Source organism: Trachypithecus francoisi, unplaced genomic scaffold (assembly GCF_009764315.1).
Source record: "Trachypithecus francoisi isolate TF-2019V2 unplaced genomic scaffold, Tfra_2.0 Lachesis_group10, whole genome shotgun sequence".
In the NCBI taxonomy this organism is placed as follows: Eukaryota; Metazoa; Chordata; class Mammalia; order Primates; family Cercopithecidae; genus Trachypithecus; species Trachypithecus francoisi.
This window is the reverse complement of record NW_022681455.1, coordinates 38,730,114-38,757,414: the sequence shown is the minus strand read 5'-3', so window position 1 is coordinate 38,757,414 and position 27,301 is coordinate 38,730,114. Positions and strand designations below refer to the sequence as shown.

Genomic DNA, 27,301 nt, shown 5'->3' with positions numbered 1-27,301 from the left:
GTTTTAATTACTCTGTGTTGCTTAAACTGAGAAACCTCTGAATCCTTACAATTTTAAAAGAACAACTCACAGTTCTCAGTTTCCATCGGATTCCAATTTTCTACCAAATTGCAGTCCTGAGGTATGAATGGTTACCAAACTTTAGTTAAACAAACAAAATTAGTTCATTAAATAACAGAGAAACCACTCTGCCCAGCCTGCATTTTTTTTTTTAAACAAGTTTGCCTCCTTTATGCGCAAGGCTCCTTGGGAGTTGTAGTCTGAGGCATGGTCCTGTGGGTGGAGGCGCTGACTCACTGGGACCCAATCAGCAGAGAGTCAACTTGCTCTCCGCGCAGCGATTGGCTGGAAGTCAGCGGTCGCCCGCCCACGGCGCCATCGCGCGGTCCCTAGTTAAGGCGGCACGGGGCGGAGGCGGAGCGTGGGTGATTCTTCTGTTCCTTAGGGTCGGGTCATCTGTGATACTGCAGTGCAGCCATGGCAGAACCGCAGCCCCCGTCCGGCGGCCTCACTGACGAGGCCGCCCTCAGTTGCTGCTCCGACGCGGACCCCAGTACCAAGGTGGGCGCAGGACCGAAGGGAACGGCTCCCCGAGCCCCGCTAGGCCGGGACCGGGCCGCATTCTATCCAACCCCATCCCGCCGCCGCTGCAGGTCCGCCGGCCTTGGGCGGGCGGACGGGAGCGTGCTGGGAAGAGGGATAATGGTGTGCGATGGGGCGATGGTGGGGCCCGCGAAATGTGGAGGGGATCTGTTGCCTCAGCTAGTTTCAAAGACTGCGACCCTGTTTTGAATTGGCTTGTTTATGTTGCGACGGTGGCTGGAAGCCAGGCCAACCCCGGGTCAGGTTTCCCAAATCAGTCGCCAAGGCCCACGAGAACAGTCGTTTCAGAACTCTCAGAAATAGGTTCAAAGATGCCTGTCCTGTGCCAGTCCTGCCCAGCCTCATTTTTCCTTACCACCCTGACTCCAGTCTTAACTCCTGCAAACTAATTTGATCTCTTTGAGTTTAACCGCGCCCAGAATTTCACTTTTGCTTGCATGGCCTTTGCTGTGTGTCACAACCGCCCTTCTTGCCTTCCTCGTCTTGGTGGGGCCCAGGAGAGATTACAGAATCACAGTTTGGATCTGAAAGGAATCTTAGAAATTCCTTCTCTTACCCTCTCGTTTTACAGTAATGACCCAGTAAGATAAATGACCTGTTGCATTCGAAGGCTTTCACTTACCGAACATGTCTTTACTGAGTAAGAATCAGTGTAACTCACTCAGGTGTGGTGTCTCGGTTGCAATGTTAAGATCAGACACAGTTGGTGGGCGCGGTGGCTCATGCCTGTAATCCCAGCCCTTTGGGAGGCCAAGGCGGGCGGATCACGAGGTCAGCAGATCGAGACCATCCTGGCTAACACCGTGAAACCCCGTCTCTGTTAAAAATACAAAAAAAATGAGCCGGGCATTGTGGCAGGCACCTGTAGTCCCAGCTACTCCGGAGGCTGAGGCAGGAGAATGGCATGAACCTGGGAGATGGAGTTGCAGTGAGCCGAGATCGCGGCACTGCACTCCAGCCTGGGGGACAGAGAGAGACTCCATGTCATTAAAAAAAAAAAAAAAAAAAAAAAAAAAGATCAGACACAGTAACTGCTGTTTATTCCAGTGAAGTCATCAGTGTCTGTAAACGCCTTTGTATTTATTCATTTGACTACATCATTTGTAAATTCCTTGAAGATTGAATATGTGCTTCGTGCAGACCTTTAAAAGGGATAGATAAGTGGTCCATGACTCTGGTCCCTGCTTGTTCTTTACCTTCAGGGCAAAGAGTCAGACACCTCTCATTGCTAAAACTTTTGACTAGCACCTGGTACTTGGCTTAAGAAGAATGTTAGTCATTGCAAAATTAAGGGGGAAGGTAAAAAAAATTCCCTGTCATACTCATCTCACTTGTATTTCCATTAATATTAATACCTGGTTTTTTCATGTAATATAAATTGAGTCACTCAGTGTAAAATATTTTCCCAGATGACTAGGGGTTTTATGTAATGGGTTATTTCAAATAAAAAGGATTCCAGGGAGATCTTTATAAAATATACTAAGTAAATGTCCTTGCAGCTTAGTTTACATTCCATAGTATGTAAATTTCTCTTGATGATTTGGAGTAATTAATTTTGAGATCAGTAATTTTTGGCCATGGGAATACTATGTGGAGACATAAAATGGAATATATAATAATAGCTGGTATATATTGAGTGTGCCAGGCCCTGGCTTGGTTTTTTTTTTTTTTTTTGAGACGGAGTCTCGCTCTGTCACCCGGGCTGGAGTGCAGTGGCCGGATCTCAGCTCACTGCAAGCTCCGCCTCCCAGGTTTATGCCATTCTCCTGCCTCAGCCTCCGGAGTAGCTGGGACTACAGACGCCCGCCACCTCGCCCGGCTAGCTTTTGGTATTTTTTAGTAGAGACGGGGTTTCACCGTGTTAGCCAGGATGGTCTCGATCTCCTGACCTCGTGATCTGACCTCGTGATCTGCCCGTCTCGGCCTCCCAAAGTGCTGGGATTACAGGCTTGAGCCACCGCGCCTGGCCCCTGGCTTGGTTTTTAAGTACATTGTTTAATCCTAATAACAACCCTATAAAGAAGGCATAATTATGATCTTCATTTTACAAATAAGGACACTTGGGCACATAGAGGTGTTGAGTGATTTGCCCAGGGAGGAGCCCACACCTCCAGCCTCCACCCTGTTCTGCTTCTGGGGTGCTGACTCCAGCAGTAATTTTGGAATTTGCTATCGGAGGAACCCGCTCCCAATATTTCAACGTAGGTTCTTTCTATTTTCCATGAGTGTTGGCTGGCTGAGATATAAAGAGAGACAGTATAAAGAGAGGAATTTTATAGCTGGGCCACCAGGGGTGACATCACATTATCAGTAGGACCGTGATGCCCCCTGAGCCTCAAACCAGCAAGTTTTTAAAGGGTTTCAAAAAGGGGAGGGGGCGTAAGAACAGGGAGTAGGTACAAAGATCACATGCTTCAAAGGGCAAAAAGCAGAACTACTGATAAGGGTCTAACAAAGATCACATGCTTCTGAGGGAACAGGACAAAGGGCAAAAGCAGAACTACTGTTAATGGTCTATGTTCAGCAGTGCATGTATTGTCTTGATAAACATCTTAACAGAAAACAGGGTTCAAGAGCAGAGAACCGATCTGACCAGAAATTTGCCAGGGCAGTTTTTCCCCATCCTAGTAAGCCTGAGGGTACTGCAGGAGAACAGGGCATATCTCAGTCCTTATCTCAACTGCACAAGGCAGACATTCCCAGAGCAGCCGTTTATAGGCCTCTCCCCAGGAATGCGTTCCTTTCCCAGGGTATTAATATCAATATTCCTTGCTAGGAAAATAATTTAGTGATATCTTCCGTACTTGCACATCCGTTTTTAGACTCTCTGCAAGAAGGAAAATATGGCTCTTTTTGCCCAACCCCGCAGGCAGTCAGACCTTATGGTTGTCTTCCCTTGTTCCCTAAAAATCGCTATCATTCTGTTCTTTTTCAAGGTGCACTGATTTCATATTGTTCAAACACACGTTTTATAATCAATTTGTACAGTTAACACAATTATCACAGTGGTCCTGAGGTGACATACATTCTCAGCTTATGAAGATAACAGGATTAAGAGATTAAAGTAAAGATGAGCATAAGAAATTATAAAAGTATTATTTGGGAACTGATAAATGTCCATATTAAAATGAAATCTTCACAATTTATGTTCCTCTGCCATGGCTCCAGCTAGTCCCTCCGTTCAGGGTCCCTGACTTCCCTCAACAATTTGCCATAAAAGAAAATAAAAAACCTCAATAAAGGCTTGGCATGGTGGCTCATGCCTGTAGTCCCAGCACTTTGGGAGGCTGAGGTGGGTGGATCACCTTAGGTCAGGAGTTCAAGACCAGCTGGCCAATGTGGTGAAACTCTGTCTCTACTAAAAATACAAAAATTAGCTGGGCGTGGTGGCGGGCACATCTAATCCCAGCTACTTGGGAGGCTGAGGCAGGAGAATCACTTGAACCCAGGAGGCTGAGGTTGCAGGAAGCTGAGATCATACCACTGCATTCTAGCTTGGGTGACAGAGTGTGACTCTGTCCAAAAAAAAAAAAAAAAAAACCTCAATGAATTAAATTCAGTTTGACCACTTGATACATTTACACCGTATGTAAAGAAGATGGTAAATACTTAGGGGATACTTGGATAAACAAGACGAGGTTCCCTCCCTTCACCAGCTTATATCAACTCTAATACACAATGGACCTGGTGGTTAGTGTGCTATTGAAATTATAAATCACCCTGGGATCACAGAGGAGGTAGAGGTTTTTAAAGGTAGCATCAGTGGAATGGGTTATGCACAGGATATTTGGAGCCTGAAGACCTGCATTTGAATCCCCACTTCTGTCACTGGCTGCAGACCTTGCCAGGGCACTTGGGCTGAGTTTGTAGAAAGAGCATAAACATATCTCAGAGAGCTGCTATGAGGACAAAATGACATGTATTATGTTCTCTAAACTATGAAGACTGATACAATTCAAGGTTGTGTTTCAGCTGTGGGGATCAGGGCACACATCAAAAAGACAGTGGTGATGGGTCCATGCCTCGATAGATGAGAAGGATTCCAACAGAGTACATGGGAAGGCATTCTAGATGAAGGAAACATCTTAGCAAAAATCTAGTTTTAGGATGGCAGAATTGCAATGCAGGGCAGGTACTGGAGGGTTAGTTAAATGTTATTGGTTGCAGATCAGGTTATCTCAGCAGGGGTGGGAAAGGCTAACATAGTAGGTTGGGGCCAGATTCTGGAGTCAGCTTTGAGTGTCGCATCTAAGGAAGTTAGATTTTATATAGGTAGTGGGGAATGAGTCAGGGTTTTGAAGTATTTTATAAAGTAGATTGGAAGGATCCAAGTCTGGAGGTGATTAGGCCACTTAAAAAGCTCTTCCAGAAGGTAAGATAAATGATGAGGGTCTCGTTTGTAAAGAAGAGCGCAGCAGTGGCACAAAGTCAACTTGTTTTTTGATCATTAGCATCTTCATTGTAAAAGAAGTCCAAAGAATGTATGGCTATACCCATTTTGGGCAATCTTTCTGGGCTAATTTTCTTTAAAAGGTCAGATTCTCCTGGCAACAGAGGGAGACTCCATCTCAAAAAAAAAAAAAAAAAAAAAAGATCAGATTCTCCTTCCAAGTAGTGATCTCCTGGAGATCTTTCCTTTTTTACTGTCTGTATCTGTGTCCACTGATACAGTAGACAATGTCCTCAGTGTTGCCGTTATTTCTACCACCACTACCAATGTCTGTTTTCACATCATTCCACATACATATGAATATATATATGTGGGGCCCCTGTCCAATCGAGGTAGATTGGTAGAATTGAATGCAGTAGAAGGGAGAATAGGGAATGGAAAGGAGGAAGGAAGAAGGGCAATGGCCAGATAAATGGCTATTCTAGGCATAAAGAATCATAATATATACAAAGGCATAATGACATCAGAGAACTGAGGCAGGGGCCTACGGGTAACACAGTGAATGAAGTTATAAGCAGTGGGACTTGAGGGAAGGGTGACCAAAATAATCATTGGGGTACTCAAAGAAAAGATGAGAACTCCCATTATATTCATTTGTTTTTCTCACCCTGTAATGATGTCTATTTAAGTGATAAGGGTATGAAATAGAAAATGTTTGAGATGACCAGTTTAGGGGAGTGGTGATAACTGTTGATGTTAGAGAAGTATACAGCTACACATGTGCTTGCATTTGGGACTGTCTCTCAAATGTGTTCAGGAACCACTGAAGTATTGATTTTTAAGCCAAAAATGACATGACAGGATTTTCTTTATGGAAAGATCACTCCAAATTGCATGCACATAAGCCTACGAAAAGCAAAGAGATAATAGTCTAGGCAGGAAGTAGTGAGGACTTCTTGCTTTCCTCAAGATACACTGAAGGCAGTTGAAAAGCTCATTTTTAAAAAGTCTGGAGAAAACAACTTTGTTCACTTTTGTTTTGTGGAAGATATGACACCTAGTAATAAAGAGTTAACAAACCCTTTCCCCTTTTATGAAAATTTGACTTTTTGTTAACTCCCCAGTTTCCCAGGAAACAATGAAAAATCGTGTTTGTTGCTTATGGTAAAAATAGCCCAATTGGGAAATTGCATCTGGAGAGGGAGAATTGTAAATACCTGAAAGGAAGCCATAGCTTTGGACTTCCCTGATTGTAGTGACTCTTATAACTGTCCCTTGTGGAGATTCTGGAAGTTCTGCCTATGGAGTTGCTACTAGAGATACTGGCTTCTGTGGTACACGGGGCCTTCTGCCCTAGAGTGATTCTCGTTCATACCCAGTGTGAATCTTGTCCCTGTACCTGATCTGTGTAGACTCCTGTAAGGACTCCCACTGAAGAGGAACACCTACCTGATACTTCTTTGTTGGCAATCTGTGTTTTTCTAACTGATACCCTTTTGAGTAAACTGGTACCATGTAAGGCCTATGGCTATGGTTGTCTTACAAGTCTGGATGTTTAGTTGAGCCTTAAGAAGACTTTTAGGGCCGGGCCTGGTGGCTCACGTCTGTAATCCTAGCACTTTGGGAGGCCGAGGCGGGCAGAAAACGAGGTCAGGAGTTCGAGACCAGCCTGACCAACATGGTGAAACCCTGTCTCTACTAAAAATACAAAACAATTAGCCAGGCATGGTGGCATGTGCCTGTAATCCCAGCTACTTGGGGGGCTGAGACAGGAGAATAGCTTGAACCTGGGAGGTGGAGGTTGCAGTGAGCCGAGATTGTGCCATTGCACTCCAGCCTGGGCAACAAAGCAAGACTGCGTCTGAAGGGAAAAAAAAGAAGGCTTTCTATTGGGAGCAGTATAACACTTTTGAAAGTTATTTGAGAGACAAAGTAGATAGTCTCTAAAGAGAATTGGTCTCAGTCTTATTAAGGTCGAAACACAACACTTTTTAAACCAGAGAAATTTTTTAATTTCTGAAAACGTGGCTAATGCAAGTGTGCAACTTCTCCTTTCTGCAGACTGAGGGTAGTAGAGGTGCTATGGTCTGAACGTGTCCCCTCAAAATTCATATGTTGAAATCCTAATTCCTGAGGCAGGTATTAGGAGATGGGGCCTTTCAGAAAGTGATTAGGTAGGTCATGAGGTCAAAGTCTTCATGATTAGGATTAGCATCCTATAAAAGAGACTGTAAAGAATGATCAAGCCCTTCTGCCATGTGAGGTCACAGTGCAAAGATACCATCTATGAGGACAGAGACTAAATCTGCAAGTGCCTTGATCTTCGACTTCCTAGCCTCCAAACCTGTGAGAAATAAATGTTGTTTATAAGCCACCCAGTTTATGGAATTTTTGTTGCAGCAGCCTAAATGGACTAAGATTAGAGGCAATGGAGATTTTAGCTTTAAGTAAGATGTAACCTCTTACAAAGCTCTCTAGTAATACTTCTAGAGAAATAAGTATCTTCATCACTAGAAGCAAATTTGAGATTTCGTAGGGAGAAAACACAAAGTCAAACAACGTTTTTATCATTGTTGTGGCTTTTTGACCAGTTTTGATTCATCCTGAAAATAGACATATTGTAACCAAATACACTCTTATCCCATTGTGGGAGGCAGTTGTATAAAATTCATTTAGAGACTCTGCTTCTGACAAGATGAAGTAGACATACTTTTCCTTATTCCTCCTGCTAAGTACAACTAAAAACTCTGGACATGATATATAAGACGAACACTGGAAGACTCTGAAAGGTGGTGAGAAGAAGGTAGACTGGCTAGGGACCTTGAGACCCTAGAAACAACAAGATGATGAGTTTCCTAAGTTTTCTTTTTGCCGAATATAGCCCAGACTTGAAGCTGAAGAAGCTAGTAACCTGGAAATGCTGATGGACATAGACCAAAGAAAAGCCTAATGAAAGCCTGCTCTCTAGCCACAGGACCTGGAAATGGGCAGTATTTCCTGGCAAGAAAGAAAACTTTTAGACAATAACTGCTCTACTCCAATTAAACTCTATAGAAAACACTGGGGCCTCAGTCCCACCCATGACAGCAAAAGCTGAGTGGGGAGCCTAGATTTTCGCCCAACCAGATGTAATGAGCTGTCCTGCCTTCCCCTGCCAAGGTGAGTAGGGAGCCAGGACTTTCATCCTGCCAGGCTTTCCCCTCTTGGGGAAAAATCCCTTTTAGGAATGAGGAACCTAAAATTCCACCCCAACCCAGTAGTGGAAATATTTCAGATAATTATAAGTGGGAGAAGGTACAGGGATTTAAAGAGAGGTGAGGTTTCTGTACCTTGTTCAAACTAATAAAATGATGTCACCAAATGACTGATAAGTTACGTGTGTGTATATACATATACACATGTATGTCTGTATATATGTGTATGTGTATATGTATATATACACCATATGTGTATACATCTATAGTAACACCTAGAGCCACTGCTTAAAAAAAGTATACAAAGAGATACATGCAAAAACACTATAGATAAATCAAAATTGAATTTTAAAAATGTTCCAGTGACTCAGAGAAAGGCAAAAAGAAGAAAGAAAACATTAAAAAAAAAAGAACAAACAGAAAACAAACATGAATAAAATGGCCAACTTAAGCCCTAACATTTCAGTACTTACATTAAATATAAATACATTAATTAAGAGACAATGATTGATAGAGTGGATTAAAAAACATGCCTCAGCTGTATGCTGTCTACATGACACTCACTTCCAATATGATAGAGACGAGTTAAAAGTAAAAGGATAGAAAAGATAAATCATGCAGATATTCATCAAAAGAAAGCAGGAGTGGTTATCTTGATATCACATAAGGTAGATTTTGGAGCAAAGAAAATTACCAGACATAAGAAGTACATTAGAGAGTGATAAAAGAGTTGTGATTGACCAAGATGATATAGTAATTATAAATGTATGTTACTAAACAGCAGAGCTGTGAAACACATGAAGCAAAACTGATATAACTGAAAGGAAAAATAGAAAAATCTAAAATTATAGTTGGAGACCTCAACACTACTGTTTCTTTTTTTTTTTTTTTGAGACAGGTGTCACTCCTGTCACCCAGGCTGGAGTGCAGTGGTGCTGTCTCAGCTTACTACAGTCTATGCTTCCTGGGTTCAAGGGGTCCTCCTACCTCACCTCCCGAGGAGCTGGGACTACAGATGTGCATTATCACACCCAGCTAATTTTTGTATTTTTTGTAGAAATGGGGTCTCACTATATTGCCCAGGCTGGTCTTGAACTCCTGGGCTCAAGCAATCCACCCACCTCGGCTTCCCAAAGTGCTGGGATTACAAGCTTGAGCCACCATGCCCAGCCAACACTCCTCTTTCAACAATTGATAGAACTAGACAGAAAATTAACAAGGAAACAGAAGAACTCAACAATACCATCAACAAATAAGATCTAATTAGTATTTGTAGAATGTTCCACCCAACAACAACAGAGTTCTCCTTTTTTTTCCAAGTATCTGTAGAACATATACCAAAGTAGACCATGTCCTGAGTCCTAAAGCCAACTTCAGCAAATTTAAAAGAATTGAATGATATATTCTTCAGTCACAGTGGAATCAAACTAGAAATCAGTAGCAGAAACATAATAAGAACATCTTCAAGCACTGGGAAACTAAACAGCACACTTCTAAATAAATTTTCCATGGATCAAAAAGGAAGTCTTGGGGAATTTTTTTTTTTTTTTTTTTTTTTTTGAGGCGGAGTCTCGCTCTGTCGCCCGGACTGGAGTGCAGTGGCCAGATCTCAGCTCACTGCAAGCTCCGCCTCCCGGGTTTACGCCATTCTCCTGCCTCAGCCTCCCGAGTAGCTGGGACTACAGACGCCCGCCACCTCGCCCGGCTAGTTTTTTTTTTTGTATTTTTAGTAGAGACGGGGTTTCACCATGTTAGCCAGGATGGTCTCGATCTCCTGACCTTGTGATCCGCCCGTCTCGGCCTCCCAAAGTGCTGGGATTACAGGCTTGAGCCACCGCGCCCGGCCGGGAAATTTTTAAATATTTTGAGCTGAGGCCGGGTGCGGTGATTCACGCCTGTAATCCCAGCACTTTGGGAGGCTGAGGCGGGCAATCACGAGGTCAGGAGATCGAGACCATCCTGGCTAACATGGTGAAACCCCATCTCTACTAAAAACACAAAAAATTAGCCGGACGTGGTGGTAGGTGCCTGTAGTCCCAGCTACTCGGGAGGCTGAGGAGGAGAATGGCGTGAACCTGGGAGGTGGAGCTTGCAGTGAGCCGCGATCACACCACTGCACTCCATCCTGGGCGACAGAGCAAGACTCTGTCTCAAAAATATATGTATGTATATTTTGAACTGAATGAAAATGAAAAAGGGATCGTAGCTAAACAGTGCAAAGGGGGAAATTTATAGCACTGACTGCATACATTATAAAAGAGGAAAAGTCTCAAATTAATAACTTAAGCTTCCTCCTAAGAAACTAGAAAATGAAGAGCAAAATAAACCCAAAGGAAGCAGAAGGAAGGAAATAGAAAAGCAGAAATTAATGAAATTAAAAACAGAATATCAGTAAAACAGAGCTGGTTCTTTGAAAAGACCAGTAGAATCGACAAACCTGTAGCAAGACTGACAATGAAAACAAAGAAGCACAAGCTACCAATATCAGGAATGAAATAGGGGATACACTACAGACCTTTCTGACGTAAGAAAGATAAGGGAATACTAAAAACAACTTAGTATACATACATTTGACAACTTGAATTGGACGAATTCCTCATCCAATATGAACTCATATGATGAGTCCTATAACTTAAGGCAATTGGATTTATGATTAACAAACTTCCAAAGAAGATTGTCCAGACCCAGGTGATTCCACTGGAGAATTCTACCAAATGTAAAAGAAGAATTAACATCAATTATACATAACCCCTTCTAGAAAACTGAAGACAGGAGAACACTTCCCAATTCATTTGATAAAGCTAATATTACCCTGATACCAAAAACAAATGAAGACAGTACAACAAAACTACAGACCAATATTTCTAATGAATATAAATGTAAAAACCCTTGACAAAATATTAGTAAACAGAATTCAACAATATATATAGAAAGAATTATACACCTTAACCAAGTAGGGTTTATATCTAGGATGCAAGGCTGGTTCAGTGTACAAAAATCAGTCAGTATAAACCACCATATTAAGAGGGTAAAGAAGAATCACATGACCATATCAGTTGGTACAGAAAAGGCATTTGACAAAATTCAACACTTATTCATTTTTTTTTTTAAGTTCAGAAAAAAATAGGAATAGAGGGGCATTTCTTTAACTTGATAAAGAGCTTTTCTTGAAAAGTTAGAGCTAATATTACACTCAGTGGTGATGCTTTCTCTCTAATTTTGATAATAAGACAAGGATGTCTGCTGTTACCACTCTTATTTGACAAAGTTATGAAAGTTCTAGACAGTGGAGTAAAGCAAGAAAAGGAAATAAGAGACATATAGGTTGGAAAGGAAGAAGTCAAACTGTCCTTATTTGAAGATGACATGATTGTCTAGGGAATAATAAGTAATTTACAGAAAACTCTCAGAATTCATAAGTGAGTTCAGCAAGGTTGCAGGGTACAAAATAAACATACAGAAATCAATTGCATTTCTATATACTAGCAAAGAACACACAGGCACCAAAAATTTAAAAATATAGTACCATTTACAATTGCCCAATAAAATGAAATACTTAGATATAAATCTAGTAAACATTTACAGGACGCATATCCTGAAACAGCAATGGTGATGCAAAAAGTCATAGATGTAAATAAATGGAGAGATTTATTGTGTTCATGATTGGAAGACTCAGCATAGTAAAGATGTCAAATCTCCCCAAATCAATATACGTGTTTAACACACTCCTTATCAAACTTTTTAAAGACAGAGATAGGGTTATTCTAGATTGAAAGGCAAAACAAAAAAACTAGAATAACAGTTATGGAAAAGAACGAAGTGGTAAGAATTTGTCTACCTGATTTTAAAACTTACATAGCTACAGTAGTCACTACTCTATGGTATTGGCAGAGCGATAGAATATTGAAACACAACAGAGAACTCCAAAATATATCCACACTAGTATGCCCAACAGCTTTTTGACAAAGATGAAAAGCAGTTCACTGGAGGAAGGATAGGCTCGACAAATGGTGCTGAAGCAATTGGACATCCTTAGGTTAAAAATGAAGCTGTAGGCCGGGCGCGGTGGCTCAAGCCTGTAATCCCAGCACTTTGGGGGGCCAAGACGGGCGGATCACGAGGTCAGGAGTTTGAGACCACCCTGGCTAACACGGTGAAACCCCGTCTCTACTAAAAAAATACAAAAAGCTAGCCGGGCGAGGTGGCTGGCGCCTGTAGTCCCAGCTACTCGGGAGGCTGAGGCAGGAGAATGGCGTAAACCCGGGAGGCGGAGCTTGCAGTGAGCTGAGATCCGGCCACTGCACTCCAGCCCGGGCGACAGAGCAAGACTCCGTCTCAAAAAAAAAAAAAAAAAAAAAAAAATGAAGCTGTACGCAATTCTCATCCCTTATGCCCCAGAAAAAAAATCCATTTACTGGTGCTTAAAGGGGCCTTAATCCTTTGGTTCACATCCTTGCCTCACTTTTTTTTTTTTTTTTTTTTTTTTGAGATGGAGTCTCGCTCTGTCGCCCAGGCTGGAGTGCAGTGGTGCGATCTCGGCTCACTGCAAGCTCCACCTCCCGGGTTCACGCCATTCTCCTGCCTCAGCCTCCCGAGTAGCTGGGACTACAGGCGCCCGCCACTACGCCTGGCTATTTTTTTTTTTTTTTTGTATTTTTGGTAGAGACGGGGTTTCACCGTGTTAGCCAGGAGGGTCTCGATCTCCTGACCCCGTGATCCGCCCGCCTCGGCCTCCCAAAGTGCTGGGATTACAGGCGTGAGCCACCGCGCCCGGCCCCTTGCCTCACTTTTATAGTTTTGTAAGCATTGTATTGTAGGCAGATAGGAAATGCACTAGAAACATCCTTAATTGTACCTTTGAAGTTTTCTTGGCTGGGCGCAGTGGCTCACACCTATAATCCCAGCACTTTGGGAGGCCGAGGCGGGTGGACGACAAGGTCAGAGTTCGAGACCAGCCTGGCCAAGATGGTGAAACCCCATCTCTACTAAAAATAAAAAAATTAGCGAGGCGTGGTGGCAGGCGCCTGTAGTCCCAGCTACTCAGAAGGCTGAAGTAGGAGAATCGCTTGAACCCGGGAGGTGGAGCTTGCAGTGAGCCAAGATTGCCCCACTGCCCTCCAGCCTGGGCGACAGAACGAGACTCCGTCTCAAAAAAAAGTTTTCTTACAGTAGTTTTGTTAATTAAATTTGGAAAATGACACTTCCCCTCCCCTTGAAAAAACCTTATTATTTCTATTGTTCACCTTTTGATAAGGCACAGGAGCAAATCTTTGTCACCCGGTAGCCATCCCAGTAAAACCAAAGATAGTTTAGGTATAAAAGACATCTTATTTTTATTCTAAATTTAGAGCATGATAAGGGAAAGACACAGTTAAGTTGAGGACTGTCAGGTGAGACAAGACATGAGCATAGCATAAATCTTTTTAAAACAGGAGATACATGTATTTTAAGCGATATTTTAGAACCATGCCAATACACAGCAATAATTTTCAGGAAGTTAACTTTTTACAACAGAAACTTTTTCTCAAGATCATGCAAGTGTTTACAAGAGGCACAGGGAGTTAACAGACTATTTTGGTGATAAAAATAAAACTCTGTTATCTGAGCATAGAATAACTTGATCATTTTCTTAAAAATAAGCCCTACTTGTTTTTATATCCATTTGACAATTTGTAGCAAAGGATTTATAAGCCTCTATTTTATAAATAAATTCACTAACATTGAATATATCTTACTTTTTTTTGCCACGTATACACTTTTTAAAGTGAATTTTAATATTCTTTATGTGTATGTATTTAGGCAGATATAGTACATAGTTCTCTTAATAATAAAGTTAAAGGCCGTAACATTAATTTTAAGATATAATTAATCTCAATAGCATATTAAGTGGTATTTGTTTTCATATGCATGTGTATATATATATTACGTTTTTAAAACTTAATATACCATTGTATATATTCCCATGCCATTAGACTTAATATACCATCTATATGTATCTCCATGCCATTTAATGTGTCTCTACTCAGCATTTTAAATGTTTTCCATAATATTCTATTATGCCTGTGTTATACCATCTAGCTATTCCTTTGTTGTTAGAGGAAGTTGGTGGTTTAAAAGCAAGGACTTTGGAATCAGATTGCTTGGGCTGGAATTTTTTCTCTGCCACTTACTTTCTCAGCAGTAAAATGGGGATGATAATGTGTATCTCATGGGCTTGTTGTGAAGATTACATGAATTAGAAACTGTGAATCTCTTAGAACAGCATCTGGCACATAGTTATTGTGTAAGTGCTGTGATGGATGCCTTTGTACATAAATCTTTGTCAGAGTATTTCCTTAGAATTTTAGAAAGAGAACATCTTGGTCAAAGAATATGAATTCTTAGACTGAAGCAGGTGGATCATGAGGTCAGGAGTTCAAGAACCAGACTGGTCAACACGGTGAAACCCCGTCTCTACTAAAAATACAAAAAAATTAGCCGGGCGTGGTGGCGCCTGCCTGTAGTCCCAGCTACTTGGGAGGCTGAGGCAGGAGGATCGCTTGAACCCGGGAGGCGGAGGTTGCAGTGAGCCAAGATCGCACCATTGCACTCCAGCCTGGGCAACAGGAGTGAAACTCCATCTAAAAATAATAATAATAATAATATTTATTAACACCCACAACCTACATTGACTATACATAAGACTTTGTCCTGCAGGTGGCTTCCTCAAGCAAACATTGTAACCAATAGAGAAGCAGCTACCACTCATATTAACTGGGAAAGAAGGATGTTTGTTATTTTGGTAGTGTTCATAGTGCCTTGTTTTAATATATGCTTAGACCAGAATATGAAGTGGATATGGTCTTGCTGCTTTAATTTTTTTTTTTTTTTATTTTGGTATCACATCATGGCAGCCACAGAGTGACTTTAAATATGTTCAACAGGAGAAAACCAAGGCCCAGATGTGAGTACCAGGCTAGCACTTGGATGTGCAGAACTACTTTTCTCTTTCTCAGCTGCTTGATAAAACCGAGACCTTTAGGACTGTAGCATCTGACTGAGAAAAGCTATCCAAATGTTCTAGAAACATGTAACCTGCCTGGTATGTGATTATAAGCTGCAAATAAAGAATTTAATTATTATATTTATTAAGATCAGTTTTAATAAGATAAAGTAGTTTTTTGGCTAGTTTTGTTTTAAATGAGAATTTTAATACTTAAAAGACTATTTCATTTACTTAAAATTTAGCAAAAGAGAAAAATATAATTTCCTAATGATGCTGAATGAACTATATTTGTATTTTATATGATGTGGGTTATATAGGAGAAAAATGGCATGTGGCTTCAAAAGAAGTGGTCAGAATTTTCAGGCCTGTTTTGTCAAGCCATGGGTATAACAGAAAAAAAAAAAAAATCTGTTAGGAAGCACCAGTGAGGTTCACAGACTCATGTTCTGGAAGGTACATACCAATGGTAAAGGGAGACCAAAAATTAGAGGCCTTAGACAGTTAATTACTTAGTGTCAGCTTCTTATCTATAACATGGGATATGAATATCTATCGATAGTAATACCATATAGTGTTATTATACAAGTCCTAAGTCAAATTATTAATGCTATTAATAATCTTTTTTTTTTTTTTTTTTTGAGACGGAGTCTCGCTCTGTCGCCCAGGCTGGAGTGCAGTGGCCGGATCTCAGCTCACTGCAAGCTCCGCCTCCCGGGTTTACGCCATTCTCCCGCCTCAGCCTCCCCAGTAGCTGGGACTACAGGCGCCCGCCACCTCGCCCGGCTAGTTTTTTGTATTTTTTTTTTTTAGTAGAGACGGGGTTTCACCATGTTAGCCAGGATGGTCTCGATCTCCTGACCTCGTGATCCGCCCGTCTCGGCCTCCCAAAGTGCTGGGATTACAGGCTTGAGCCACCGCGCCCGGCCAATAATCTTAACTCCATGAATTTACATACCTTCTACCCTTTTCTCAGTCAAGCCTTCTGTTTGCTGGTAAGTTGAACAGTTTCCCAAAGGTGTTAGCAACAGTAACTGTTTACCCTTTTAGTTATTTAGGAGTCTAGGATCTTGTGAGCAACTCTTTGCTAATTTGCATGGTCACCAGTAAATTATTCTAGAAGGGCATTTATGCCTTCATTCAACAAATATTATAGTGATCAAACTCTTTATGTGTAAAATCAGTGTCTTAGTTTGGGTAGCCCCAAAGCAGACTAGAGAGGAAGGTGTGGTTGTAAGTAGTTTGAGAAGTGGTCATAGAGAGCTCTGTGGAGTTAGGGAGAGAGGGTGATCATAGGTGTATACGAGTGGATTACCAGTGTGGGCAACTGAGGTTCAATCCTGCTGGGGATTCTTTAAGGGACTTTGTGGTACCTGCCTCCGAATTGTCCCACCAAGGGACAAGGATGCCAGGTTTTTTATCCACCATTGATTGAAGGTCATTTCTGCGGTGTGAACTTTCTGACACTTCGGACTTGTACCACACAGGGGCCTGCAACCAGAAAACACCACTGGGCAGAGAGCCCTCGCAAGTTGTAGGTGGTAAGTTAACAATTATGTTATAATGGTGGACTGTTTTTGTATCTTGTTACAGAGAGCACAATTAATATTGGTAATAAATGGTAAAAGTGAAAGATGTTTAATATAAATATTTTTCCATAGGATTTTCTATTGCAGCAGACCATGCTACGAGTGAAGGATCCTAAGAAGTCACTTGATTTTTATACTAGAGTTCTTGGAATGACGTAAGTCAAGTACTTATTGGCACCTTAATGTTTAAATATATAGCTTTGCAAATCTAGAGAGTGTTTTCAGACCCATCTTAAAGTTTGTTTCAGAAGTAACAGAAGTTCTTTTGGCCAGGAGTCTGTGATTAGGCCTGGCTGGACAGGGCTTCTCTCTTAAATTCTTTTTCTTCTCTATCCCAGCCAGCCTGAAAGGGGAAAACAAGACACAAATAGTTGCATTTTCTCCAGCCTCCCTTCTCTGAGAGCTCCCAGCTAAATCCTTAATGGATTCAGACCTCTTTTGATGTTCTGGCCACTTTTAGCCTCTTGTTTACTTCAGAAAAGTTATAGATAATAAGGACTTACTACTCAGAAAACCAATAGGTTTACTTAAAAATGACCATCTGTTCCATTTTTCTAGGCTGTGTTTTCTTTTGCTCAACAGGTCATATCCACTGATCTTGCAATCCTAAAGCATATTTATTTGTTTATTTTTCTTTTTTTCTCCAGCTTTACTGAGGTATATTGAGAAATAATTTTGTCATATTGTTGATTTGTTTCCCTAAGTGATGTGAGCATTTTGTTTTTGATCATATAGATACATGAATAATAAAATAATCTTTAAATTTAGTGCCTAGATAACCTCCATTCACATTGAGAGAAAAATTTAAGTAATGTATGTCTATATTTAGAAAATTTGACCAGTTCAGAAAAATACAAAATGAAAAGTGATGGCTTCCCTCCCCAAGTTGTTCTCCCCAGAGATAACTGCTGTTCAGTTTATTATTTTTTTCTAGAAAAAGGTATTATGAATATATTTATAACATATTTAAAGGACAAAATGAAAACAGATTTATTGAACACTTTGCCAGGCACTTCAAATGTTATTTTGTTTAGTCTTCACATCAGTCTTAGGAGGAGGTAACTTTTATCCTCATTTCACAGATGGAAAAAGCAAAGCTTAACAAGATGGAGTTACTAGCTCCAAATCCCATGGTTGGCATATGGCAGGGCTGGAACCTGCATCCATTGTCTGATGGGCTCTAATGTTGACTTTGTGTGTGGAGCCCTCCTATTGGAGGGTACAACTTGGGTACAAGTTGACAGTAAGATGGAAGATTTGCACAACTGAGAAAAGCAAGTTGCAACAGTTTCATTTCCTTCAGTCCTGTCTGATTGGTCCATAAGGGTTGTGTAGTCTGCTTTAGTAGGTGCAGAGATTGTTTTTCATGATTGGAGTATTTGAGGTGTTTGATACTTTATTATAAACATGTTAGAGTAAATCTTATTTGTGATAAGTCAATGCAAGGATCTAAGTGGGCCAAGGCATATTATATAGCAGTGATAATGAAATAAAAGATTGGAAGCAGAACTCTAGAAACTTACCATTTGCTATATGCTTCAGCCATTTGCTCTTATTGATTATGAACCAAGTCATCTTTGAGCATTTAATCCTGAATAATCTAAAGAAAATCATATATGCATTCTCATGCCACCTTACTCCTTGCCAAATAATCCTACACCATTTAAAGTCACTTAAAGTTCAGGACTTCCTTGCCCTCTGCTCCCTTACCCACCTCCCCATTGTCACTGTCATGCTTGCTACTGTTTTACCTGCTCACCTGGCATTCTCTCTCCCCACTACAGTATAATCCAGCTGATGCTTTCCCATGCTGCTGACATTGCTCTCATGGGACCTTTCCATATCTCGTGAGCTTTTCTTAGTCTTAATACTGTTTGATCTTTCTGCAGTATCTGATACTGTTAGCCACCTTACTGTTGACATTCACGTCTTCTGTGATATTAGTCTGTCCTTCCTCCTTTCTTACCTTACCTTCCTTTCGTAGATGTTTTGGCATAGTAAGAACACAATAAATGTGTTTATTTAACTGAATGATATATTTATATATGTGTTTGTATGTGTGTATATATATGAAATAACAAGGTTCTTTATATTTTTCACTACAAATAAACAGAATTCTCTTTTGGAGATAGCCGTTTCTATTTATTAACAAGTACCATAATTTCAGCTAAATGTTATATTTAAATAATTGATGAATTACAGAAGTTTTTATTTTTGTATTTCAAAAAGTTACAGATGAATTTTTAATATTTTTCACTGACTTTTCCTCCTGCTTCTTCCATTAAAATAGGTTTACTACATATAGCTCTTCTTTTTAGTAAAACTTGAATATTAAGTTATGTTGATTATAGTATGAATTAGCCTTTCCTGTTGTTAATGATCCAGGCTTGTTGTTTTTTCACTGCAGGTTAATCCAAAAATGTGATTTTCCTGCTATGAAGTTTTCACTCTATTTCTTGGCTTATGAGGATAAAAATGACATCCCTAAAGAGAAAGAGGAAAAAATAGCCTGGGCGCTCTCCAGAAAAGCTACACTGGAGCTGACACAGTGAGTATGAATTTCTGTATTTGTATATATTTTAGATTTTTTAAGGTAGTTTTAAAAATCTTTTTTGTTTTGTTTACTTACCAGTATAATTCAAACCAGGTCTGCCTGATCACTTCACATTTGTAATAATATATTGAAGTGTTTTTCATGCATCTTTTGGTCTTCGTATTGTTCTTGGGCAAATGAGATCTTTTTTTTAGAGATAGGCTCTCTGAAGCCTCTAACTTCTAGGCAGTCCTCCTGCCTCAGCCTCCTGAGCACGTTGGACTACACATGTGTGCCACCACACCCAGCTAATTATTTTTGTTTGTTTTTGGTAGAGGCATAGAGACAAGGTCTCACTATGTTGCCCAGGCTGGCCTCAGACTCCTGGCCTCAAGTGATTTGCCCGCCTCGGCCTCCCAGACTGCTGGGATTATAGGCATGAGCCACCACGCCTGGTCCATTTGTCTTTTAGATAGAGAATATAAGACCCTGAAATTGTAAGATATTTGCCTGATTGTTACTAACTAATGTTTAGGTACTATAATTAGTCTTTCAGCATCCAAAAATTTATTCTTTTATTATTTTGCTACACTTTTTATCTAGAAATGTGATATCATATGTTCCTTTAAAAACTCTTCAAACCATTTTGTAATAATTAACATTCAAATTTGGTATTTTTATAACTTGAACACTTAAAAATGTAGGCAATTTCTTTACGTTGTTTATCTGCACACTTTAACAACTACCAAAAGAGATTGGTTTCAGAGTGTGTGATTTCGTGTGTCCCTTGATTCAAAATAAAGTTTTGGAATCAGGCAGACTTAGATGTGAGTCTGTGACTCTAAACAAGTAAGTGGCAGTTTCATCAATAAAATGGAGATGTTCACATCTAGCCCATGGAGCTGTTTTAAGGGTTTAAATGAAATATAAAGTATTGAGCACAATAAATGAGCATTGTTATTATCCTCATTATTGTTCTTGTCCAGTACCTGTATTTACTGTCTCCTTAGTCTAGTTAAAATCATACTTTGCCCGTCTGTCCTTTCTATAGTTGAAAACTTAATATTTGTGTAGCAGGGGTTAGGCCAGTTATGTCAAGTAGCATATAAACATGGTAAGATTTCACAGATGTTACTTTCTTTTCAGAATATCTATTCCCTAGGACATTGTAGCTATGTTTTCCTTCCTTTTGTAGCAATTGGGGCACTGAAGATGATGAGACCCAGAGTTACCACAATGGCAATTCAGACCCTCGAGGATTTGGTGAGTTTGCCTGTGTGTATGTGATATATATAGATTTGTGTGATTTTGTATTACGTGTATAATTATGATTTTAATAAACCTAAAACATTAATGTCCTAATTAAGTATGATCAATTTATTAGAGATATGATTATTTTTATTTTCCACAAATAATCTTATTTAGGAGTTGTTTAATTTCAGAGTCTCGATCTAAACATTACATTTCCTGTCTCACCATGATTTACTTTTAAGTCTCAGAATTAATTTCCAGTAGACTTTTTTTTTTTTTAAAAAGCTATAGTTAATACTAATCCCAGTGTCTGCTAGCACATACACTTCTGCCTTGCTCTCCAATCTCTCAATCAAGATGACAGTATTGCAGGCTTCAGCTGGCTACTGTAGTCAATGCCAACCACAAACCTATTAAGTATTAGTAAATGATTACTGTTTTTTGGTGTAGATTATTCTTAACTGATTAGACTGTATATGAGCTGATATTGGTTAATTTTAAATAATTTATAATTCAGGGCAACTAATTAACTACTTATACCCAGCCCATTAGACCTATATTTGTTCTTTAACATATTATAGATTTTGAACCTACCTAAGTCTGTTCCCAAGTGCCTTATGTTTTGAAATAAACAAGTTCTGGAAGCTACTTGTGGTACTTGGACACCCTGTTGTAATTATTTCTTCCTTCTCTCTGCTTTTTTCGGGGGGTGCCACGTAAGGTCACATTGGAATTGCTGTTCCTGATGTACACAGTGCTTGTAAAAGGTTCGAAGAACTGGGAGTCAAATTTGTGAAGAAACCTGATGATGGTGAGTCTACTATTTACTGTGTTTCAGGCCTGTCTTTAGTTAATATTTACTAAGTACCAAGAGATGCCACTGTTGTAGTAAAACCCTTTTGGCTACAAGTAACAGAAGTCTCCATTTCAACCAGATTTTTAAAAAAGAGAAATGATTGGAAGAATATCTGGGTATCTCAGGGAACTGAAAGACAGCAACGAGGGTGGCTTTCCAAGGGACTAGACACAGGACCTGGAGAGCCATCAAAACCCGAGGCTCCCTCTCCCACTCCCCGACCCCACCACTTTCTTTCATTGGCCATCAGCTTTCACTATCAGTGTGTATCTTTCCATCCAAAAATAAGTTCCTTAAAGTCAATTTTATCTGATGTTCATATAACGACACCAGCTCTCTTTAGTTCATAATCACATGGTGTTTCTTTTTCACCTTTTACAACCTTTGTATGTCCTTATGTTTTAGGTAGGTTTTCTGAAATAGCATATGTATGGATTTCACTGGGTTTTTACATGTATTGTTATTATTTTACTTAGATCTCTTTCTGAAATATTTCAGAATAAAATGGAAATATTGGATATTTCAGAGTCTCAGTCTAAACATTTGAAATATTTCACTGTTTAATTTCACCTTTTTTTTTTTTTAATTTAAATATTTAATAGCCAGTGCTGGGCGAGATGGCTCCCGCCTGTAATCCCAGCACTTTGGGAGGCCAAGGCAGGCGGATCACAAGGTCAGGAGATCTAGACCATCCGGGCTAATATGGTGAAACCCGTCTCTACTAAAAATAGAAAAAATTAGCCAGGCGTGGTGTTATGCCTCTAATTGCAGCTACTCAGGAAGCTAAGGCAGGAGAATTACTTGAACCTGGGAGGTGGAGGTTGCAATGAGCCGAGATCATGCCACTGCATTCCAGCCTGGGTGACAGAGCAACACTCTGTATCAAAAATATATATATATTTAATACCCAAATCTTCTCCCCAATAGGAAAGGAATTTGCTTCACTCCATCCTCATTGTCACTATTACCTAGAGTGGGATAGTATTGATTTTATTTTTTAAAGATAATAATAAAGATATCAAGGTGTTTGATCACTTTTTCTTCATTTATCTCTTGTAGTGTCTCCTTTGAGACAGGATCTCACTCTCATCCAGGCTGGGGTGCTGCAGTGGCACTGTCATAGCTCACTGCAGCCTTGAAACTCCTGGGCTCAAACAATCCTCTGCCTCAGCCTCCTCCTAAGTAGCTAGGGCCACAGGCACATGCCACCACACCCAGCTAATTGTTTTATTTTTTTTTGTAGAGATGAGTTCCTGCTATGTTGCCCAGGCTTGTCTCAAACTCCTGAGCTCAAGCGATTCTCCCACCTTGGCCTCCCAAAGCACTGGGATTATAGGCGTGAGCCACTACGCCCATCCTTTTTAGCATCTTTTGGATTTTTCTGTTCTTTTATTTAAATACCTCAACCAAAATGGGCTTTAAAGGGGTTTTTGTTTTTGTTTTTAGATGGAGTTTCGCTCTTGTTGCCCAGGATGGAGTGCACAGTCTCAGCTCACTGCAACCTCCGCCTCCTGGGTGCAAGTGATTCTCTTGCCTCAGCCTCCCAAATAGCTGGGATTACAGGCATGCGCCACCACGGCTGGCTAATTTTGTATTTTTAGTAGAGATGGGGTTTCTCCATGTTGGTCAGGCTGGTCTCAAACTCTGGACCTCAGGTGATCCGCCTGCCTCAGCCTCCCAAAGTGCTGGGATTACAGGTGTAAGCCACTGCACCCAGCCCTTTAAAGGGTTTTTAAGGCAAAACTTTTGAGATTCTGTGTAACTGAGAATGATGCCTTTATGTCTGAAGGACAGTTTTATCGAAAAGCCTAGGTTTAATTTCTTTCCGTCTTGAAAATTCTCTTCCATTTTCTTTTTGCATATGATGTTGCTGTTGAAAAATTTGTCAATCTATGTTCCTTTGTATATTCTTCTGTCTTATTCTAGAAGCTTTTTATATTATTTATTTGTCCTTGCCTGCATTCTGGGAGATTTCCTCAAACTAGAATACCAGTTAGCTAATTTTCTCCCAAATGTGTCTGTTCTGATGTTTAATTCATCTATTTTGTTCTTAAACACCTGTTATAATTTTGATCTCTAATTTTTGCTTAGTTTCCTTAATATGTTCTTATTACTTTTTTTTGAGACGGAGTCTTGCTCTGTTACCCTGGCTGAAGTGCAGTGGTGTGATCATAGTTCACTGCGACGTCAAACTCCTGGGATCAAGCAATAATCTACCTCAGCCTCCCGAGTAGCTGGGACTACAGGCAAATGCCACCATGTATGGCTAATTTTTTGTTTTTTGTAGAGACAGGGTCTCACTATGTTATCTCAGGCTAGTCTCAAACTCCTGGCCTCAAATGATCTTTCTGCCTCAGCCTCCCAACGTATTGGGATTACAGATGTGAACCACCACACCCGGCTGGTCATTACTTTTACATGTCTAAATAGTCCCTGGGACTGGGCATGGTGACTCATGCCTGTAACTGCAGCACTTTGGGAGGCCGAGGCAAGAGGATTGGGAGGATCACTTGAGGCCAGCAGTTCAAGGCTGCAGTGAGCTATGATTGTGCCATTGTATACCAGCCTGGGTAACATAGCAAGACCTTGTTTCTACAAAAAGGTTTTTTTTAATTATCTGGGCATGGTGGCACATGCCTGTAGTCTGTATGCCTAGCTACTCGGGAGGCTGAGGTGGGAGGATTGCTTGAGCCCAGGAGTTGGAGGCTGCAGTGAGCTATGATCACACCATTGTACTTCATTTCAGTGTGAGTGACAGAGCAAGGCCCTGTCTCCAGAAAAAAGACAAAAATAGCTCTTGGTCCATTATTCTAATACTTCTTCTCTTGGAATTTACCATCTATTGCTTTGGGGTTTTTTTTATGGTTATGTTTCTCAAATTATTATTTTGTCCTCTCAGCTTTTTTCCCCTGCAACTGTTCACTATTATAACACATCAAGCAGTGTGAATAGGAGAATGGCCAGATCCCTGTCCTTAACAACCCATATGATCTCAGGATAATGGGCTGGATAAGCCTAGACCAGAGATTCCTAGGCACCTAGAAATGAGACTTAAACATTTCACCTTCCACAAAACAACTCTTCAGGTCGGATCTTCCCACTTCATCCCTCAGGGAAGCAGTGTTAGTAGGAGACACTTCCCATAGTATTCCCTAGCCCTGAGCATGGAGAGAGGGCTGGGGAGATCATGTGGCCCTACACGTTTTTCTCAGTTTCTCACAAGCACAAGGCTCCTGCACTGCCCTTGTTTACTGCTAAGGACATCTGAACAAGCGAGAGGGCAGGTGCTGATGCACACAGCAGTGAGGGAGGAGCAAAAGCAAAACTCTGTTCTCCCACAGCCATTATGTACTGCCTTCTGGTCCAGGCCAGAACTACCACCTCCCACACAGCCCAAGTTAAAACAGTCACCCCACCCCATCCTCACCCATTCTCCCCCGCCGTCACCAGCAGGATTTCTTTCTTTCTTTCCTTCTTTCTTGTCTTGTCTTTTTCTTTTCTTTTCTTTTTTCCCTCCCTCCCTCCCTTCCTTCCTTCTTTCTCTCTTTCTTTTTTCCTGCATTTTCCATCTGTGTTCCTCTAGGATTTATACTGGGGAAAGGAGCCAGAGATAAGAGTCAAACCAGTTCAACATATTGGTCCCCAAATAAATTTCTGAGGTCACGTTTTTCCATTTAAGCAAACAGCTCTGACATACTAGACTGTCAATCTCAGTTATGAATTCCTGGGAGAAAGACTCTCACAGAGCTTGGGTTGCCGAGGATAGTGTTTAAAAGGGTTTGTATGACCCAAGTATCTGGGTCTTTTGGTTGTGGGGGTAAGCCATGCTACCAGCTCCCTTCAGCACCTCCCTATTTTCTTTTTCTTCTTTAAAATAAGACAATTTCTGTAACTACTGAACTACATGGTATCATGAAGGTGAGGCAAATGCCTGATACCTAAAAGATGCAGCCAGTCCCATAGTTTATTTCAGGAGGGCTGGTATTTGCAATGTGTGCAAGATAACATTTTAATCTTTATGAAAAGTATGGGTGACACTGACAATAAGAATTTTTAAAAATTAAAACTGTAAACAAAATAATGTACTTCATTAAAATGCAAAGTAAATTTTTAATTAATAAAAGTTTTTAAGGCCAGGTACAGTGGTTTGTGCTCGTAATCCTACTACTTTGGTAGGCAAGGCAGGAGGATTGCTTGAGGCCAGGAGTTTGATACCAGCCTGGGCAGTACATTGAGATCCTGCCTCTACAACATCAAAAAATTAGCCAGGCATGGTGGTGTGTGCCTGTGGCCCCAGCTACTTGGCAGGCTGAGCCCAGGAGATCAAGCCTGCCTTGGGCCGTGATCGTCCCATGCACTCCAGCCTGACATTCAGAGCAAGACCCTGTCTCAAAGAAAGAAAAACATTTATATGGTGTTTTCATTTTTAGTCTTTTCAATAATGAAAAATTTCATTTCACAGGTAAAATGAAAGGCCTGGCATTTATTCAAGATCCTGATGGCTACTGGATTGAAATTTTGAATCCTAACAAAATGGCAACTTTAATGTAGTGCTGTGAGAATTCTCCTTTGAGATTTCAGAAAAAAGGAAACAATGTGATTCAAGATATTTATATACCAGAAGTGTCTAGGACTGATGGATCATTGTCCTGATTCAAATTATTCTTCAGTCCATTTCCCCTTCCTATTTCAGATGTTCTTTTTCGCCTAACTGTTCAGTCATTCTGGTTTTCAAGTAATGCTTTATCTTATGTCCTTGAATATATTTGTATAACTTTACTTTTTAGGTAATCATTAGAACAGTTCCCTTCAGAGGCTGCATTTGCCTTCTTCTGCCTCCTAAATATGACTTCTCTTCAAATCTGCCTTTGAATCATCATTTTAAAAAATTAACATGTTTTTGTTGTGGTTATCTTCTGGGATTTCAATTCCTCAGAAACAACTTTTTTCACAATGGAAAGTAAAGAACACTGAAACAGTGTTCTTTCAGTAAAGTACAAAGTGTTTATTTTACAAAAGAGAAGGTACTCTTGAGAGCAATTCAAAATCATACTGACGAGAATACTGACAGAAAAAGTAATTTCTTCTTATTATAAAGTACATTTAAAGTTCAAGGACTAACCTTATTTATTTGGGAAAGGGGAGGAGGAAGGAAATGATACGGTACCCAGACACTGGGCTAGGCTGCAACTTTATCTCATTTAATACTCCCAGCTATCGTGTGAGAAAGAAAACAGGCTAGGCATGCGAAATCACTTTCATGGATTATTAATGGATTTAAGATGGCATAAATCAGCTCAACTCAAGATTTCACAATCATTTTTAGTATTTAGATTGTGACTCAAAGTTGTAGTACCTCACAGTACTTCCTCCACTGGTTTCTTGTAAAAACCTTCAGTGAGTTTGACCATTGTGCTCTTGGCTCTTGGTCCTGAGTTGCGTGGTGAGGGAGCAAACACTAGAAGTCTTTAGTACAGAACTGCTCTAGGGACATCCGGTGATTCCTACACAAGTGATGTTTATATTTCTCATCAGGAGTCTTCCTTACCCCAAGGTCTTCATGATGCCAGTAGCCATATATGATAAATTATGTTCAGTGATAACTTAGTTATCAGAAATCAGCTCAGTGGTCTTCCCTGCCATGATTGACATTTGATGGGTTTTTTAAAAAGTGATTTTGAAAATCGCTAATGGCTCAGAAAATAAAAACTTCCAGTTTCTGCATGACTGTATTTAGATTTTTCTCTAGACTGTAGTGGAAGACCTTTGGAAAGGCCATGCCAATCGTGCTTGTACTGCTAGAAGCACTTTACGTTTCATTTTTGGGTGAAAGGGATTTATGTGAGTGCTTTAAACAAACAGCAATACTTATAGACTGAAATAAAATGAAACTTCAAATAAGA

General features: G+C 40.4%; 1 protein-coding gene across 1 annotated transcript; it reads left to right on the top strand.

Annotated features, from left to right (window-relative positions):
- The first annotated feature begins 359 nt into the window (after window positions 1–359).
- Window positions 360–27,301, top strand: GLO1 (glyoxalase I). The gene is made up of 6 exons (XM_033217043.1): window positions 360–561; window positions 16,831–16,913; window positions 19,166–19,306; window positions 20,487–20,554; window positions 21,264–21,353; window positions 25,861–27,301. Exons 1-6 carry the CDS (start codon window positions 478–480, stop codon window positions 25,947–25,949), a joined length of 555 nt encoding a protein of 184 aa, XP_033072934.1. The 5' UTR covers window positions 360–477; the 3' UTR covers window positions 25,950–27,301.